The 20383-nt window shown below is 40.8% G+C and overlaps 1 protein-coding gene and 1 long non-coding RNA gene across 6 annotated transcripts in view; one reads left to right on the top strand and one right to left on the bottom strand.

Moving 5' to 3' along the window:
* slc27a6 (solute carrier family 27 member 6) overlaps positions 1–11388 on the top strand; it is a 30779-nt gene extending 19391 nt beyond the window's left edge. The window contains exons 6-10 of the mRNA XM_018673594.2: positions 4206–4296; positions 4403–4601; positions 6294–6391; positions 6729–6859; positions 7479–11388. Of these exons, the coding sequence (XP_018529110.1) occupies positions 4206–4296; positions 4403–4601; positions 6294–6391; positions 6729–6859; positions 7479–7655 (696 nt within the window). The 3' untranslated portion in view covers positions 7656–11388. The remainder of the gene's footprint in view (positions 1–4205; positions 4297–4402; positions 4602–6293; positions 6392–6728; positions 6860–7478) is intronic.
* Positions 11389–11569: 181 nt separating this feature from the next.
* LOC108881534 (uncharacterized) lies at positions 11570–15722 on the bottom strand. 5 transcript variants are annotated; one of them, XR_007813815.1, is made up of 5 exons: positions 15628–15721; positions 14466–15548; positions 13696–13804; positions 13330–13467; positions 11570–12019 (listed from the first exon to the last, which is right to left on the bottom strand). It is a non-coding gene; the product is annotated as an uncharacterized LOC108881534 (long non-coding RNA). The 5 variants fall into 5 exon arrangements; XR_007813816.1 differs by having other exon boundaries at positions 13330–14650; positions 14824–15548; positions 15628–15722; XR_007813814.1 differs by having other exon boundaries at positions 13696–15548; positions 15628–15722.
* Positions 15723–20383: the final 4661 nt, after the last annotated feature.

Consider the following 20383-nt stretch of genomic DNA (forward strand, 5'->3'; position numbering starts at 1 on the left):
AGTTAAGGTGGGGAATTTGGGAAATATTCCAAGTTGGAAACTTGAAAAATATTTAATGATTTATGCTGGATAATTGAATAGAAACAGGTTAGATGAACAGATACACTCTCCTCAGTCAGCTGCTAAATTAAACTCCTACAGTCTATGAACAGAAAACTGACAGAAAGCAGAAGAAACAGCATCACAGCTGAGCTAACAACATGACAGCTTCCCTCTTATATTCAAGTTGAGTCAATTTTTATTTATATTGCACCAAATCACTCTCAAGGCACTTTTCATGTAGAGCACTATGCAACACTGGAGAAAAAAAAAAGAGGAGAAAAACTTCCGAACCAGACTCAAATTATTGATGAAATGGTGTTAGGTAGTTCACATTTAGCATCTCTGGTTTACCAGTTAGCTAGCTACTGTATAAAGACATTTTGAGTTATTTTGTCGCTAGTAAAACTTTAATACCACAGATCAAATATATTGAGCCTAGTAATCTGATCCAGACTGACTGACTGGATGTAGTGTGTGGGCTCAGATGCAGTAGTGTGGCTTCATTAGTCCTGCTGTAGTGAGCAGGATTCTAGAAATGATCTTTGCATGTGATGGAGGAATGACCAGTACAGGGGAGAATTTCAACTCAAGTTGCATTAAATCTTATTGTTTTAACCAAGATTATGCTGCAAGATGTGTTTTTTTTTTTCCAACTACATTTAAGTTAAGTTTTGCAAATTTCCAGTTAATTCCCATTAATTCCCATATATTCCTGTTAATTCCCATATATTCCTGTTAATTTCCATGGAAAGTTTCCAACTTTGGAAATTCCTGTAATTTTGCAACCCTAGTATGAAGTTACTGTACATGGGGTGGGCACAGCATGGACTCACAAGAGATGACAGAAATGAATAGAAATCAGATCCAGAATATGACGGAAGACATTTTCAAATGATACTACAAAAATTAAGAGTTACAATCATATATCTTACTAAAGGTTTTTAGACCTTCAGGTCAATAGCACAGCTCATGCATTGCATTAATTACAGCTATGTAATTTTGACCTTCAAGTGAAATCCAAGTGAAGATTGTCCATCTTGTCTTATTTTCCAGGCTTTTGAGACAAAGTTAGCCAATTTAAAAACATTTCAAATTAACTTCTGTTTTTGAAAATCTGGAGATCATCAAGGTACACCTAACAAAATCACACAGCTCACACAGTCTGTCTTTCTCCTGAATATTTTTGAATCTGCCAACCCCTATAGCCGGAAGAAGAACACCAGTTCTTAGTTTTGCAACTGAAGATCTTTGGCTTCTGGTTGATTTCTTAATTTTAATGAGATGACATTTATTTCTTTCAACTTGGCCAAGGTCGACTAATGATGTTCACATCACAACATATGTCCTGATAATATATAGTACATTTCCCAAAACCAAGTAAAGACATTGAGTGAGTAAATTTCATTCAATACAATGCACTGTAGCACAACAGTAGACTGGTGATCTATCCAGGGTGTACCCCACTTCTTGCCCAGTGTCTGCTGGGATTGGCTCCAACCCCCGTGACCCTTATATAGCTGATTGATGGATGGATGGATGAAATATTTCTTAAATGATAAAAAAATAAGACTGCACAAGTTTTGTGATGTGCACCTAAAAACTTAATTTGCTGTCAAACCAAACGCTAAAATTCTTTGCAACTAGGGATGTACTGATACCACATTTTTTCAATCCAATTACAAGTACAAGTACTTACATTTGAGTACTTGCCGATACCGAGTACCAATATGAGTACTTGTTAATGCCATTACACTTTGTACATTTACTTGAAAACGTGTTTTATTTTCATCAGATATTGTTTCATTCTCTGGCTGTAAGAAATTGCTGTCACTGACCCTAACCCTTTTTGAACTCGGCGTCGTGTTGGTTTTTTAGATGTTTTATCAGACTGCTTGTGTTGAAAGTACTCACTTTCGTCCCTCCTCAAAAGCTGATATGCTTCAACAGGAAACCAGCAGATGGCAGGATTTGTTCTGCTATATGTCTCTCTTTTGCTCAAGTTAAGCTGCAGAAAATGTTGTGCTATTCAATTAGGCAGGTACATCTGTCTGTCATCGGCATTAGGGGAAACAGGGGAAGCATCTACTGAGAAAATATAACTGATCTCTAAACTGACCGTAGAGATTAAGCTGTAAGTCTGTTGGGGCAGTTAAGAAAGATGACTTGTGAAATGGCTTTCCTGTGGCCGTCGTAGGTATTAGCCTCACTAATGCTTGTCTGTGGAGCTGCGGTTAATCAGAGGAGTTACCAAAGAGTGACTGCATGTATTTAACTCTAATCTCTGACCTCAGCTTCTTGGGTCTGTCTCAATGACTGTTACAGAAGAAAGTTATGAAAGTGAACTTATGAAACACAATGATTTCAGGACATGTATCCTAATGTAGTTTGAATTTAGACAGAATTGTCACTTTTAGTTGTTCTTAGATTTAGTTTTGGAGTATTCATGTTTTACTTTAGGGAAGCCTGTATATATTTTCATTTGTGTATAATTACAGACCCTGTTTTTGCATTATGCATATTTTTAATGATTATTAGGAAACCAATATGTAACAAAAACTATAATAGATTACAGTAAGAACTATAAATACTAAGAAAGTCTTTAAAATATATACAGGAGAATATATACAGGAAAATAATTCAGTTGCAGTGCAGTATTTTTGTCTAAGAGTGGATGTGCAAAAACTGGCAGTGAAGTATATAGGAAATATGTACAATATTACAACATGTGATACTGTTGTGAATGAAGTGAATAGATAGTCCCAGTATTTTCAGAATGTGTGTACAGGTGGCAGTGTTCATCTGACACACACAGGTGAGTTGTTGTACAGGTACAGGTCACATTCACCCATTCGCTCAGCATTTGTTCTGAACATGGAAAGTGCTTTCTAACACATTCACACACGGATGACACACATCAGGGGCAAATGTGGAGGCTGTGTAAAAACATAATATATAAAGAAAATAGGTAAATTCCATGCCAACTCATCCAGAATTCAGAACTTCTACAACTGATTCTTTGTATGTGTATTCTAAACCTAATTAATCACTCACTAGATTGGGTTGAAATTTGTGTGTGTTTATATACGTAGTTATTGTTGAATGCCTTATAGTAATCAAATATATATTTTTGAGCAAACAATCTTTAATTTTCAAAAACTTTTCACATTCTTGTAACCAAATATTGATTCTGTATAGTATTAATATAGTTCTAAAACATCTAGAGCTATATACATACCAGAGTGCCACAGATCTTTCTAATTATACCATAAGAAATGAAAACCTTCCTTATATTTTGACTGTATATTATATTCTATTTTAATTTCCTTGAGCCTGGAAATTTTGTTGAAATGCTCCATGTCACAAAGCAAAAGTCATCTCAGACTGGTTTCATGAGCATGACAGTGAGTTCAGTGAGCTTCAGTGACCTCCCCAGTCACCAGATCTGAAGCCAGTCTTTGGGTGAGATCTGCAGCGTGAATGTGCAGTTGACAAATCTGCAGAAATGATGTGATGCAGTCATGTCAACATGGAGCAGAAGAATCTCAGAGGAAAGTTTTAACATCTGGATGAATCCAGTGCAAAGGGAAGAACTACCTGGTGTTAGTGTGGTGTTCCTAATAAAGTGCTCACTGAATGTATACTTCCACAATGTTTACAAACACACTTATGAAATATATTCTTATATGAAAACAATGAATTTAAGATCAACCGCAGCCTCAAAGTGGAATGCCTTTTATCCAGTTGAAATAAGCTGTGTGATCTGCTGAAGATGCTTTCCTTTAGACAGCTGCTGTTATGTGTTCCACCAACAGATTCAAGCAGCCAGCTGGTGGCATGTTATCTGCTAGGCGTATCAATACTACAATAAATAGAAAGCCTGTCTCCACAAAGGTTCAGTTGATTTTGCCATCAAGAAGTTTTTTTGCTTCAGGGTCCCAGGGTATCTTCCACAAGTTGTAGCTATTCAAACATGCTACACAACATTCATGTATGTGTGTGTGTGTGTGTGTGTGTATATATATATATGTATGTGTGTATATGTGTGTGTGTCTGTGCTGGGAAATCATTATGGCTGCTATTAAAGTTATGTGGTATTTAACCATTAGTTTAGAAGTCTGTGCCACTGCCCCTTTAATAATATGTCCTCTTAACTTTTTATGTAGCTCCTGTTCAAGTATGAACTGGTAAAGTATGACATGCAGAAAGATGAACCAGTGAAAGATGAGTGTGGTTTCTGTCAGCGAGTGGAAAGGGGTAAGACTGTGACTTCTCAAGATTTCCACACATTCACATCCAGTGAGCTTGTCTTTGAAAAACATTTGTACTGATTTGAAACTTTGTCTCCTGTTTTTCCTCTCAGGTGAAACAGGGCTTTTACTGTCCAAGGTGAGCACCATTAGCCCCTTCTTTGGCTATGCTGGAGGCAAGCACCTGACTGAGAAAAAGCTGATGAGGAATGTGTTTGTGAAGGGAGATGCCTACTTTATCACAGGTGACCTAATGGCTGAAGACTATGAGGGCTTCATCTGTTTCAGAGATAGAGTGGGAGACACCTTCAGGTACAGTCTGACTTGTTTGAGATGTCTTAACCACAGGTACAAACTATGCACTGGGACCTTTAAAGAATCTACTCCCTGCGATGATGTCCAGTCTGTTGGCCTAATCGCATGATTATTTATTGCAGAAAGCCTGCGATACAAAAAGGACAATGTAAAAAAAAGAGCCAAAGTCACAACGTCACTTCCTGTCTCACCTCTGTGACACAATACAATCTCTCATTCAACATTTTCTTTTGTACTGTGGGGTCCAAAAGCCTGACATCATTCCCCACTCCCACTGTCATTTGAGGGCTTTGTGGGGTTTACTTTCCATTTTCTAAGACAAATTTGCATCTACTACGGCTCCTGCTATTACATGGTGAAGTCCCCATCATGTTAACAGAGTTAAACAAGGATTACTTTGTGAGTGAACAAGAAATTACAGCTCCCATGAAAATGTAATGGTGCAGCAGTGTGGGTACTTCAGTTATTAGGGCCGGAGCATGGGCCCACGCAACGAGTTGCAAGGACCCTCTTGTTGTAACTTGGCTTCATCCATAACATTCACCAATGCTCTCCTCTAAAGTCAATTCTGTCTAACAACAGCTGTCTGTCTGCTGATGGATGTGTCTCTTCTGCTGTGCTGTGACGCTAAACCTGTGAAGGTCTAAGATTTATGGGAAATTAATTTGTTAAAGGCCCTGTAAAACAGAAATATTGAATAAACAACTAGATTTTTCAGGCAGCAGTACTGTTAGAGTGACAGCAGGATGCTCCTGTTTCACCTCAGCTATCTGTTGAGTTACATAATGAGAAATTAGGATTCACAGATGTTGGAGCTGATGCACTCACTTAATCACAAATTTCTAAATGATTACAATCTAACCATTTGAAACTGTTATTTGGTTTCATGGGTTTTTACTCTTATAAGTAAAAACAATATCCATAGTACTGACATAGTTCTTATTAAAGTACACATAAAATCTGTATTTAATACACAGGACCACACTGTCACTATTAAACTGTTGTAGAGATCTCATCCAGGCATGTTTTCACAAGTATGAAATGACTTGGCTTTGAATAATAATTAGTGTGTGATTTGATTTTTCCACAGGTGGTTGAAGTTAAAAGTTTGTCTCCTTCTCTCTCATTATAAAATCCAGAATCATTTCATTTCATTTTGTATTGTCAAACTGCTGTGCTGGACACAAGATGTGAGCACAGAGGAACAAATGTGAGGACAGGCCCTGGTGTCAGACTGCACAGGCGGTTATCAGAACTATGTTATTACATAAGGTGGCCAGTAGGTGGACTATAGGACCACAAACAGGGTCAATGTACAGTATGTCAAGGCTACAGTTCAGTGTAATACACAGCACCTAAAAACGGCATGAAGTTCTGTTTGCCATCAGACTCATTGTGATTGTAGATAGATCACATGACACATTGAGTGAAGGGGGAACTGCTTGGTTGAAATGCTTGAAATGAACTAGTTTTTCCTCAGAGGAATTCATGGTGTTCACTTACAGCTGTATGAAGGATGGAGCTCTTTATTTTTACATTATCTAACTACCTCTGTATGTAATAGTTTTTACGTTTTGTGGAGTCTGTCCTGTGTTCCACAGCAGCTTTGATTGATCTGAACCTGCCCCACCCTGAATATAATGACTCTTCATCACTTTAACTGAAGTCAGCGTTTCTCCATGATTTCAGGTGGAAAGGTGAAAATGTAGCAACAACAGAGGTCACAGAGATTCTAGGGCTGGTGGATTTTATCCAAGAAGTCAATGTGTATGGAGTGGAAATACCAGGTATGTTTAAAATGGGTTTGTGTTCACATGTCTGCCTCTGTTCTCCAAATACTACTCATCTCAGTGAGAGATTGTATTTTTTTAGCAAAAAAGATCTGTGTCCAAATAAGAGCAGGTATACTGAGAGTCAGCCCTGTCCAGTGTGTGATTTAGGCGACACTGAAAATTAGTTTTGAATGTCCTTTGTACCGGGACCTAGGTGTCTTACTGTATGATCCCCAGAGGGATGAAGTGAAGAAGTGAGCACAAGCTGGTATCCCTGCTGCTTCTAATACTAATGAATGGCACTGAGCTGTAGAGGACTGACAGAGGTTACACTGAACCATGTTGTTCACAGGACATGAGGGAAGAGCAGGAATGGCGGCCATGATTATAAGACCAGCTCACACATTTGATGGGAAGAAACTGTTTGAGCATGTGATGAGGGATCTACCAACGTATGCTCGTCCACTCTTCATCAGACTCCAGGTAATGAGCAGAGATATCCCGACACACTGAGTCTGCAGCTGGATTCTGTTCTGATGTGTGTTCTCTATTCTGACCACTGTAGTGGAATGTACATTAATTCACTGTCACCTCACAGTAAGAAGGTTCCAGGTTCAAGCCCTCTGGGGTTTTTCTGTTTGTCTGAACCTCTGGGTTCTCTCTAGGTTCTCCAGCTTTCTCCCACAGTCCAAAGACATGCAGGTTAACTGGTGACTCTAAACTTACTGTAGGTGTGAATGTGAGTGTGAATGGTTGTTTATCTCCCTGTGATAGACAAGTGATCTGTCCACCCCCCAAGGATAAGTGGTATCTCAGCTGGTGAATCTTTGGAACAAACTCACACTCAGTGTGAGTTCAGTCCACTGTCTGCCAAAGCAAAACTGTGAGACAAGTTGATAGAGGATACTGAGAGACAGTTTTTGTAGCTAATCCACCGTGTCTTACGAGTGGCAGAGTTAGGAGAAACTCCTAGAGATAAGGGGTGTGCCAGTCCTAACTTTGGTCTAAAATTCCAAGTATTAGACAGTTTAGTTTTTCATTTTAGACTTGTTTGAGACTGCTGATAGCCTGAAATTACACTGACTGTTGGTTTCTCCATCAGGAGTTCATGGAGATGACAAGCACCTTCAAGCAGCAGAAGTTCCAGCTGGTGCAAAGTGGTTTCAACCCCTCAATGATCTCTGAGCCTCTGTATGTGTTGGATTACCAGCAGAAGAACTACATTCCTCTAACAGACAGTATCTACCAGAGCATCCTAGCTGGAGAACGCAAGTTATAGAGCTCACAGCTGTGATGATGGTTTGAAACGGTGCACATGACATGATCAAGTCAGCGAAGAAGAGTCGACACATCAACACTAATGTCCCTATGAGTTGTTTTTGTTTTGTTTTTTTTAATATAAATAATATTCAAGGGTTAAAAACCATTAAAACTGACCAAGTACCATGAAACCCAGTACTCAGTAAAAGTTCAGGTTCATTTTGGAATTAATCAGTTAATGAATGGAGAAGTGAAAGGATTGTAATACATAAAGCAGTTTGGAGTAAAATGCCCTGAAAATGACCAGATATCATGAAACTATCCCTGAAAGTAAACTTTGAAATATTGAGACACGTTAAGGTATAAATTAGACACGACTTTCCTTTCATTCATTTGGTCAATTTAGAGGACCACTTTAAATGCCCTCAAACTGTACAGAAAATCTATTAAAATACCTTAATATATTACAATAAATTAAACTGTCCATTAATTGTTTTCTCAAAATCCCACTGACATGCCTTAATTATATCTTCACTAATGGATAAATCAATGGATTAATTAATGGATAAGCAGTATAGATGATGAATGGATGGACTTTCACAAACAGAATCACACATATGTCTTTGCTGATGAGTCACATTGGTTAAGATTTGTTCAACATCAACAAATTTATCCAACATATTCCTACGTTACACTGACCAATCACAGCTCACTGCATATCAGCTGACATTATGTATTTATGAAACGGAGTATGAAAGCCCAAAAGTATATATACGTGTGTGTGTGTGTGTGTGTCTGAGAGAGAGAGAGAGAGAAGTACTCCCAACAAGGATGACTGCAGTCACAGGACACATCAAACCCAGTAGAGCAGGAGTGGTGATAATGACTTCCCCAGGGGGATGTAGACTCAGAGCCAACAGGTGGATGCTTGGTGGAGGTGGGCGTTTTGAAATGCTATATGAACAGCAGCAGCACATAGCTTTCAGGAGAGCAGTGTGGCAGCAAAGCAGTGAACTGACACTGTGTCAGACATATGTTACAGTGACGTGTGTGTGCCATGTTCTACTAATGAAACTGGCTTTGCTTCATTTGTCCATGGATCAGTTTCTCTGCACAGTGACAGATTATTACAGACTCCACTTTTCAGTGGTTTGACTCATTGGACTTCTGTTCCAAGATCCCAGCTGTTTTAATGAATTCCCTGTCATCACTGATAGAGATGATGGCCAAAACTACCAACACAAGACCCAGGTTGTAATTGAGCAGAACTATCCTTTAAAGGACCTGTTCTACACTTTAGAAAATGCACTTGTGTGTCCAGTACAGTAAAAGTTTTGAGGCATGTTTGGCAAATTAACAACAACAACAACAACAACAAAAACCTATTCAGTTCAGTTTCACTTATTTGTATAGCACCGAATCACAACAGAAGTTACCTCAAAGCACTAGAAAAATACAGCCCTGTTGCAGGTTTGCTGTTCACTGATGTGAAGCTTGGTTTCTTTTTTTCTTTCTTCATTGTAGCACTCTAATGACTCAGGTGCCTTTAGGAGCCAACTCATTGCTGATGAGTTCCCATGTTTCTTTTGTAGCTACTCTGTCACGTCCTGCTCAGTCTCAGCTGTTTTAAACATGTCTGATACTCAGTAAGCTGTTACAGAAACAAGCCCAGGATGAAGCAGTAAAGTTGTGCAATTTTAGATATCCTTACCTTCCCCTGACTGGAAGAGCTGCAGTCCTGACGGACTCACACAAAGCTGTGAACAGAGATCTACATTTACGAGACACTCACATGGCCTGATACCAGCTCAGAGTGAACTAACACACAGATCATCACCAAACCAACTGACTTGTTGGTCTGGAGGCTGATTTATAATATGAATTAAAACACAACTTCTCACTCAGTTATGGACTACATAAAATATATGTTTTATTAATCAGCTTGTTCAACACTGTGTAACTGTGACTGAAACTGTCTCAGGTGAAATGATACTGATCCTATAGTTGCAGAACATCTCACATTCGTCCAGCTATGTCAGTTCTTCATGTTGTATGTTCCAATCAGATATTTGTTAGAACAATGTGACACATTCACACCTCTGCTGCAGGCAGGAAGTTAAAAGAACAAATGACAGATTTTTAAAATCCTGTTTAGATCACAGAACTAAAGTATCATGACAAAATATTTCTATCATGTCAGCAGGGACAAATGCTGTGGTCTCAGCTGGATCGATCTGATGATGTCGGACATCCTAATCATGATGGTTAAAATGTATCCTTACTGTAAAAACTCAGATCTAAAGGATCATTACAGTCTCCTTCCCAGTTTTGGCTAAAGGTTCATGTTTTGTTCCATGTTCATGCCAAATCTAACAAAAACAGACAATCTGCAAAACATTGGACTCTATTTTGACTTCACTGTAGCCAGCTACAGATTCATGCTCATTTGGTGACTAATCTATTCTGTGAGAATCGTAGAAAATCATGCATCACAGTAAATGAAGTACTTTCAAAACTTAATTCACTAAAGAGACATCATATGATAATGGAGAGCAGAAAACAAAGAAAGATATAATGAACATGTTATCACAGCACATTAACTGTTGTCATTGCACAGTAACACTGTACTGCTCATGATCTCGGGGTTTACAGAACATTACTGAACTATAGAAGCTCTGGGTATGCATACAAACCTAATCTCCATCAGGTCACACAATTATCATATTGTAAAAACACCACCAAGAGAACACAGTGGCAGTGTTACCATATAATATGTGATCCCCACATGAGCAAAGCTGTGGGTATAGGCTCACTAACAGAGGGGAGGGCTGTATGACAGTAAATCTAATGCAGTGTTTGTGAATCTGAGCTATGGTCCAGCTCCGGCATCAGACCGCCAGCTCAGGTTCTGTCATCCTGTCCTGGACTGCCTCCTTTCTTCTCTGGTCCCTGCCGTACCTTTGACACAAACAAGCTGAGCCGCAGAGCACATGCAACACTCTGACTTTCACTTTTGCCCAACAGATTGACTGTGTTGCAATAACAACCTCGTAATACGGTTATCTGATTTGATTTCATCCTCTTGTTGTGTGTCTCCCAGTCTGATATGGGTCTGTGATGTTCTGTCCACTGACAGCTGAGCAGTCTGACTGAGATAAACTCAACTCTCTTTCTTTGTTTTTGAAGTTTGTTTTTGTTTTTTTTGTTTTTTAAATTATACATGATTATAATTTAGTTCCTTTAAAATGACCTCTGTCCCCACTATTTCTGTGCAGAGACAGTAATAGTTTGCCATAGATGCTCATTTAGCTTGTGAATAGACAGACAGACAGAAAGGAACACTCAGTGACATATGGACTGAGTTACAGGAACCAGTGGAGCAGAGCTCAGAGATAGCGTCAGGACTGTGGCTCTCTGTTAGAGAATGCTTGAACACCTCATATCTTCTGCTCCCTCTTTTCTTTGTCTAGCTCTGTGTTAAGTCTCTTTTAGTCTAGCTTTAAAACTCAGTTAAATTTCAACTGCTTTTCTTTTGACTGATTTTGAGTGTGTTAACCCTCTGCACGTTTGTTTAAATTTCAGAATGTACTAGCGTTTGACAGGTAATATATTGAACTGAAGATATACCAGTCATTTTTATCCTGGGTAATTGCTATTTCTTCTGTTAATCAGTGACCCATATTCAGGCTTGATGCAAACATGGTGTACAAAATACTCAAAGAAATAAATCTTGCTTGACTGAATACAAAAAACAGTGGTTTTCATTTTAAACGTCATTTTTAAAGCACTTGTGGAGAGCATTTGAAATGTTCTGACTTTAGTGACTCTGTGCTAGTATAAGCAAAGTGTAACTGCAAAATAACACCAGATACCTGCACACAGTCAACTGAGGATACATTGAAAAGCAAACATCTCACCACCAACAAAAGCAGAGGCATTTAAGAGAAGCTTTATTACATCACAATTCAGCAAGGGGTGGCTTTAAATGTTAAAACAAAAGTCATATTCATAAAAAATCATTTGCCCTTGCCAACAGATACTACACACAAGATACACACAAAATAAAGCATTTAGCCCCTGTACCACACATCAACATGACTTTATATGTCTTAGATGTATCATCACATGTTAAAGCAGATCACATGACAGAAAACCTCTCAGTGTTGAGAGAGAGTCTGAAGATTGTGGTGACTTTCTTCAAGGTGTTTTAACACACCGTTACTGATAACCATGACAGAAAATGCAATAATCGTAAATGCAATAGTAGCAGTAATACAAGAAGCAGTACTAATAATTTCTAAACAGTGGGTGTTGAGTGGGATTGTAGGAGCAGCAGCAGGCTTGTCATCACAGATCAAACTACAGCTTCGGCGGCAGAAGTACCTGCAGAAAGTGACAGAAGAGGAGAGAGACAAAAGAACACAAAACTATGAGAATGGGAGGATATCAAGTTAATAATATGTATTTATGGGGTAATTCTCTAACTTCTCTAAAAATTTCATTTAAAATGAACAGAAACCAATAGAAGAAGAGGAAACAAGAACAGCCTTAGTCCTTTTAAGATCCTCTTTGCACAGCGGATGGAGACAGGGATTGGGCCTATTAAAAGACCATTCCCCTACACCAGTGCAAGGATGAAGTGGTCGGTGGCCGGTGGAACAGGGCCTACAAGATTCTCCTCAACACAGAAACGTGTGAAGTTCGGAAAGGGCAACCTGGATCCACGCCAGCCACTGCAAACTAGTCCCTGAGCCCAGAGAGAACACCTCATCAAGCATCCATTAGCATCAGTAAGTGAGACAACACCTTCCCCTGCCTTGTGTTTGTGTGAGAGAGAGAGAGAGAGGTGTGGATTGTCAATAGAGCAACATGTTTCTCAAACTCACGAAGAGGCACACTGCTGATGCAATGACGCCATGTGATCTCTTCACACTGGCGTAGAAGAATGGTCTTTTAACAGGCCCAATCCCTGTCTCCATCTGCCATGCAAAGATGATCTTAAAAGGACTAAGGCTGTCCTTGTTTCCTCTTCTTCTTTTGGTTTCTGTTCATTTTAAATAAAATTTTTAGAGAAGTTAAAGAATTCCTTTGACTTTCAGTCATCATACCCCCTTTTGACACATGGTTCTTGCCATGTGTCAACTTAACATAACGATCTAACAGGTATTTGGGTAACCAAGGTTTCGTTTGACTTTGTCAGTGAAAGAGCAGCCTGCTTTCTTCCAAGCGAGTCTCTCTTTCTGGGTGTTTCTGGCCTGCAATTCCTGCAAATCAGCTGTGAGTATTAGTGGTGAGTTAGAAAACGGTAAAGCATTGAAAAGTCAGTTTTTTGTTTGCAATTTTTTTTTTCGCCAAAGCATCCGCTCTGGCATTCTGTGAAACAAAATCATGATTGTTACTGTGTACTTCACATTTGTAGATAGCAACCTGTGTGGGAAGGAGGACAGCGTGCAATGGGTTTTCCCAATGGATGTTAAGAAATTCCTATTGGCCCAAAGGCAGCCAAAGTCATGCACCACTCCCCATACATATCTACTGTCTGTGTAGATATTGACTGTTTTGCCAATTTGCCAATTTACATGCTTCTGCCAAGCAAATAACTCTGCTGCCTGTGCAGAGTAATTTGAGAGGAGTGATTCAGCCAAAATAGTGTCAATGTTGTGTTGTTACAGCATAGCCCGCTTGGTTTTTACCAGTTGCTGGGTCTCCTGAGGCTGAACTGACCACAAACAGTTCCAGGTCAGCGTTCTGCAAAGATGTGCCCCGCAGGTCAGGTCTGGGGGAGCAGGTTTCTGTTATCACTGCCACACAGTCATGCGGTTGTCCATTATCTGGTGTTGGGAGAGGAGTAGCACTGCTAAGAACATTGCATCTTTTAACAGTAAGTAGTAGTTGAAAAGTAAGCTACAGGTCTCTGTTGGCCCCCATGTTCTTGTATAAGTCATGTATTCCTCCCCCCACTTGTCAGCAGTCTGTGTGGATGAAGTTTGTGTGAGGAGATTGCAAAACCAAATTTTAAATCAGCAAAAACTTTTTCCTGCTTCAGGTGTCCATGTCACCTTATCTTTGACTGTGCGGCCTTTCCCATGAGCAACTGCAGCCAATGGTGCCTTGATTTCAGCATAGTTAGGGATCCACTGTCTGCAGTATGACATCATGCCTAAAAAACTTAAAACATAACCTGTTTCTTGGTCTCTGGCTGTGGAATGTTTTGGATGGCTTCACTATGTTTGGGTGAGAGGGTTTGCCCTCTGCTGTGATCACATGACCCAACAAAATAAGCTTTTTTTTCCCCAAGACAAATTGTAACTTAGACAGACTGGCTTTGTGACCATTATCAGCTAAATGATTTAGCAAGGCAAGTGTGAATTTGGAACATTTGGAGTGTGCATGTGGACTGCTGCATTTACTGCTTGCAGAACCTAAAAAATCTCCATTCATCGGGCTGTCCAGAATGTCAGATTTTTTTTCTTCACAGGAAAAATTGGTGTTCAATCAGGAGAATTTCCACATGGGATGATTACTCCAGCTTTAAGGAGAGATTCAAACACTGGTTTAATGCCATCAACTGCTTCTTTATTTTCAATCAATATTGATTTTTGCATGGCCTGTACGAGAATTTTGGTGTGATCACAACTGGTTTGGCACCTTTGATCAATCCTACATCATATTTGTGATTCACCCACAAACAAGATGGCACCTGATTTAACTCAGGAATTTCAGAAATGTTGTTTACAAAATTGTAACATTTGTGATACAAATCAAATGGATCCTTTACTTTTGAGATTGTGTGAAAACCGGTGTCTGAAAGAAGCTTAACAGTTCTTACCGCAGTCACTACAGCAGAAAACCTTTTCCGGTGCACCTTTAAATGCAGATGGAAGTCAATACCAGAATCTGAAGCTGCTTTCCACCCCAAGGCCTCGTTACATGTTTTTTGTCCAAGGTCCTAAATCCTCCCACCTCTTGTTTTTGGGTTTGACCAATGAAATATGGGGATTGGAGTGTGGCACCCTGAATAAAATTTGACATGATGGCTTAGGCAGAGTAACTGATACAGTAAAGTTTAAATTCCTGTTTATCCTGGCTTTGCCTGTACCATTTCTCCTCAAAATTATTCCCAGTCCCATGAGAGATATGAGATGTGCAGTGTACGCTCTGTGTTGTCATGAAGTCTGTGTGTGTACCTGTAGTGTCTTGGCCTCCTGTACCAGTGTGTTATTGACAGAGTTGAATGCAGTGCCTGGAATTCTTCACTGATAAGCATGTATCAGGTCTTCTTTGCTTTACTTTATAAAAGAACCTGTTTTAGAAACAGTCATAACAATGCCATGTGGAGTGAAAAACCAATGCAATACCTAGGCGACACATAAGATCTTTCCCTAGCAGATTTACAGGACTGTGTTTGGACAGCAAAAATGAATGTTTTTAAGCTTTCCCTCAACATCATTATAGCAAGAGAGTGGGACTGTGTACCTCTCTAGTACATAAGTACCTGATGCTGCTACTAATTAGGGTATCTGTACTTATTTTTGGGATGGGATTAATATCTTTTGTCCAATTACTGACTCTGTTGATGAGTGATGTTTTGGCCTTGGACTGGGATTGTGTGTTTTGGCATTTTCTGAATGCACTGTGTGTGTATTTTGTGTAAAGCTCAGAAATTTTCAGTTGTTTTTTGTGTAGACTCAAGATGTTGCATGGCTTGCAAAAGTAGCTGTTGTGTGTTATATGTCTCTAATTCTGTCTCATTGTGTGTGTGTGTGTGTGTGTGTGTGTGTGTGTCTGTGCATTTCCGCTTATCTGCATCCATGTTGGGGTTGTTCCTCTCCTTCAGGTCAGGAGCACTGGCCTCCATGGCTGGCCATCTTCTGGGTGGAGCCGAGTCCAGATCAGGGTCTAGTCTGAGGCACTGAAACATAGGGATTAGTGATTCTGTCTTTGCCTTTTGTTTTCTGTCATGCAAATGCTTCCCAGTCTGCTTTAAATACCTTTCTTTTCCCCTTTTGTGTAGCTTGACGTCTCACACGAGTGATCCCACTTCTGACACAAAAATTGTTATGGGAATCTTCTGTTGAATAAAGCAGAGTCAACAGTTGTCTCTCTGTAGGTTTAATTCTTACATTTGCAAACAGACTCACTGTACTCCTCAAGCATGAGACACACAATGAGTTCAGAGTACAATAGATTACAGGTTAAATGCAAAAGAAACAAGGTTATGTCCAGAGACGAAAAGGAAAACATCTTAGATTAGATTAGATTAGATTAGATAGATACTTTATTAATCTGCACAGGAAATTCACAGTTCCAGCAGCATCAACAAACTTAAGATAAAAGGTTGGAGGCATGCAATGAATATTGGGAATAATAAAAACACTGCTAATAAAAAACACAGTGAAGGAACTTCAAGTCCAGTGCAGAGTCCAGTGCAAACAGAACCAGTGCAAAGTCCAGTCCAGTCTCTTCTGGAGACTACACAACAGTGTAGCCATGAGAGAAAAGAGTCTGAGGTTACACAGCTATGCAGCCCTGTATCAGCCCCTGTCCTTGATGGGGTGAAGTTCCCTGTCAGCTTACTGACATGTGGAAATGTATTAAGCATATGATATTTCATAAGGAACAATTGTACAAGTACAACACAAATGGTCAAGATAATAAATAAATCATAGTTATCATGAACCATATGAGAATTTCCAATACAACTCCATACTGAGAGAGAAGGCCAGTGCATCATGGAAAATCCCCTGGCAGTCTAGGCCTATAGCAGCATAACTATGGGATGGTTCAAGCCTGAGCCAACCCTAACTATAAGCTTTATCAAAAAGGAAAGTTTTACACCTACTCTTAAAAGTGCAGAGGGTGTCTGCCTCCTGGACTGAAACTGGGAGAAGGTTCCACAGTAGAGAAGCCTGATAGCGTAAGGCTGGAAACTCCAGGAATCACCAGCAAACCAGCATTCTCCGCAATGTCCTAGTGTGATTGTAGGGAACTATGAGATCTTTGAAAAAGTACAAAACTGTCTGTCTGCCTGTCTGTCTCTCTGTGTTTCTGTCTGACTGACTGTCTTCACGACTGACTGTTTGTCTCTCTCTACAGGTGTGTAGTTGAGATCAAAGTGAAGTTCTCAGATTAATATGGTCTAACCCATGAATACTGAGTACTGAGTACTTGTGTAATGATGTAGTACTGACTACCTAGGAAACAGGTCACATTCATCCATTCACACTAACATTCACACACTAGCCATCAGGGACAGTTTGGGGTTCAGTATAGATAGACTATAGATAGATAGACTCTTTATTAGATAGACTCAGTGTCTTGTCCAGGGTACCTTGGTTCATGGACTGGAGGAGCTGAGCCATGTAATCATTTAGTTAGTCATGACCTTTGAGTACTCATGTAATAATGCGGTATTGATTACTGTCCATCCCTGCACACATGGTGTTCTCAGTCTAGACTGTTATGGTTTGTGGTTCCCTGATGGTGGAACCAGCTCCCGAATACTATCAGAGCAGGAGTGTCCCTCACTGTCTTCAACACCCTGATATGCTCAACTAACACTGACTGCCAACTTTGTTACTTTACCTCCTGTTCTTTGTTGGATTCAACAGATTTAGTTTGGGGTCTCCTCCTGCTCTGAAATTTCAGTGTCATCCCTCACTGTGAGTCACTTTGGATGAAAGCATCTGTATAAATGTCTCGAGTAACCATGTAATAATTTGTTAATGACTACTGAGCACTATAGTTGCACATTAGCCAACACAGTGGACACCAGTGTGTCTACCATATACTACCACCCACTGGCCAGTCAATGTAAGTGCAACACAAATTTTTCAAAATCAAGATGACTGACAGCCAGAAATTCTGATTAGCTCAGGAGTATCTTCACTTTAATTGTCAATCTCCCCACAGAGGGAGGCCCCTGCAGGTAAAAAATAGAAAACATCAAGAAACATCTGAGGAGCCATTGTTAAGATTTCCAAGTATTGATTTTAAATTAAATAAAAATAATTTATGATTAATCATCTGCTCACTGACAGTTAATCTGATAAGATGAAAGATAAAATTAAATAAACAAATGTGATAAAATAAAATTGAATAGAATAAAAATGTAAATATACAATATACATGCTATATATAATGAAGACAGTAGTGTAGACACTATAAATACAAGTAATGTACACAGATTTCCTGGAGGAAGATTAGTGCTACTAAGGATTAAATTTAGGTTCAAATTAACCCTTTCAGGAGGTAGGTTTAACTTCACATTAATGTCATTTGTTGAAGACAAATGGATTACTTGCAATATGTCTATCAATGCAGACTGACTTATCAGGTCAAATGATGGTATCAAAGACAAAACAGATGGTCCTTTCACCCCTTCAACAGCACTGTGATTTTCAATAGCTTTTTGAGCATCTGTTGCCTTTATGAGGAGTAGCCCAGGACACGATCAGCTTTTCTGAACCTTGCTGTTCTATTCACATACACCTGCAGTGCCCACACTGGACACAAGGTGTTTAGTTTCTGTTGCTCACCTGAGGAAAAAGGAGGAGGGTGAAAAGCCAAACGCTCCCCATGGGACATCTGTAAGCTGACTCAACCACCTTTGGCACAAAAGCCAGGTTGGGTCGTATGCAGACTTTAGTGCCACCTGGGGCAAATTGCCAGCAGGAAGGGCAGATAGAAAAAGCTTGCAAGTCACTCACATGCCTCAATGTGGTTAAAGCCAAGAGCAGAACTGTTTTCAGAGACACAGACTTCATCCCTACAGCCTCCATAGGCTCAAAAGGGTGATGAGATAATGCATCCAGCACCACTGACAGATCCCATAGAGGAACTAAGGGTCTGGAAACTGGGAGCTTGCGGCATGTACCCTTCATGAAATGACAGACCAGAGAATGTTGTCCCACCAGCTTGTCTCCAAAGCCCACATGGCATGCTGAGATAGCTGCTAAGTAGGCTTTAATTGTAGAAAAGGCCTTCCCCTTCTCAACCAACTCCTGAAAGAAACACAGAAGATCAACCACTGAACATTGAAAAGGAATGACACGCCTAAAGTCACACCATTCCTCAAAAATCCGCCACTTTGCCCCATAAAGAGGGTGGAAGGGGCCGTTGCACTCTGAATGGTGTCAATGACCTGTGCAAGCAGACCTGCAGCATTCAGATTCCACCTCTCACGGGCCAAGCCCAGAGAGCTATGCGGTCTGGGTGAGGATGGTAAATCTCCCCATGCGCTTGGGACAAAACATCCCTGCATATGGGGAGAGACCAAGGCTCTCCTGCTAGAAGTTGTACTGTCTCTGCAACCAAGTTCTTGGATGACCACTGCGGCGCTATCAGAATTAGTGACAAGCCCTGCTGTCTCACCCTGGCTAGGGTGGGGGAGATCAGACTGAGAGGGGGGAATGCATAGAGCGTTTTTGTCCCACAGGGAGAAAAACAGTGGACAGTGGGTGTTTTCCTGCCAGGTGAAGAGATCTACAGCTGCCCGGCTGTACCTCTGCCAAATCTGTTCCACTACCTGAGGGTGAAGAGTCCACTCTCCGTACAGGGGGTTTCCCCGTGATAGGTGATCCGCCCCCTGTTCATTACGCCTGGCATGTGAGCCCCGGGCTCCAGGTGCCATTCACCCCTCTGCCCATCATGGTCGCCCCCCATCTCGATAGGGACGCATCTGTCGTCATGGTTACCCTGGATGACACCGTTCCCAACGGGACTCCCGACGCAAGCGCAAACGTCACGAACTTTCCCAGCTGGAAAAGGGAGAGGCAATGTATGAGAGATGCTAACCTCTCCTCCGATAGCGTGACGCGATAGGAGAGGGAGTCTATGTTGAGACCAGATATTCCGTACATTGCGCGGGTTCCACTCGGCTTTTCACCCAGCTGATGCTGAACCCCAGATCGCTGAGATGATCTATCACCATAGCAGAATTCCTGATCGCCTGATCCCCTGATTGGGAGCATATCAGATAATCGTCTATGTACGAGAATATTCTGATGCCGCTGTTCCGTAACGGAAACAGCGCTGCTTCCACACACTTGCTGAACACCCTTGGAGCTAACGATAGCCCGAATGGGGCTATCCCTGGCCAGATATCCGTAGGCTCTGCCCTTATAAGCGAACCTGAGAAATTTCCTGTGTGTGGGATAAATGGCGATGTGAAAATAGGCGTCTGAGAGATCTATTGTCACAAACCAATTGCCACTTTGTGTGCCAACATTCTGAAAGTGTACTTTCGTAAGTGCTTGTTTAACACACGGAGATCTAAAATGGGGAGAAGTGATGAGCTCTCTTTCTTTGGAACGAGGAAGTAATGGGAATAAAATCCTAGCTGAGTTTCCTCGCTCGGAACGGCTCTGATCGCCCTTTTCATTATTAGGGACTGTATTTCGTTCTCCAGAACATGTGCAGCATCCCCCCAGGCCACAGAAACCAACACACCGTTGAATCTGGGTGGTTTCATAGCGAACTATAGTCTGTACCCCTGAGACATAGTGGATATAATCCACGGGTGCAGTGCGCATGCGCGCCACCTGTCCACCCGGGCAGCGAGAAGTGTCACCTCCGGGATCTGAGGGAAGATGTCTGCACCCAGTGGAGCGAGAGCTCCCCCTGTGGGTACAGTCGGGGCACGCCATGAGTTTGTTTTTATTTTGTGTTGGGGAAAACATCCCGCCCTTGGCCCTGGGCCTGGCTGCGAGAATGCAAGCTTTATTTGGGAACAAAGTGGAAGTGCTT

This window comes from Lates calcarifer, linkage group LG9, assembly GCF_001640805.2.
Source record: "Lates calcarifer isolate ASB-BC8 linkage group LG9, TLL_Latcal_v3, whole genome shotgun sequence".
NCBI lineage: Eukaryota > Metazoa > Chordata > Actinopteri > Centropomidae > Lates > Lates calcarifer.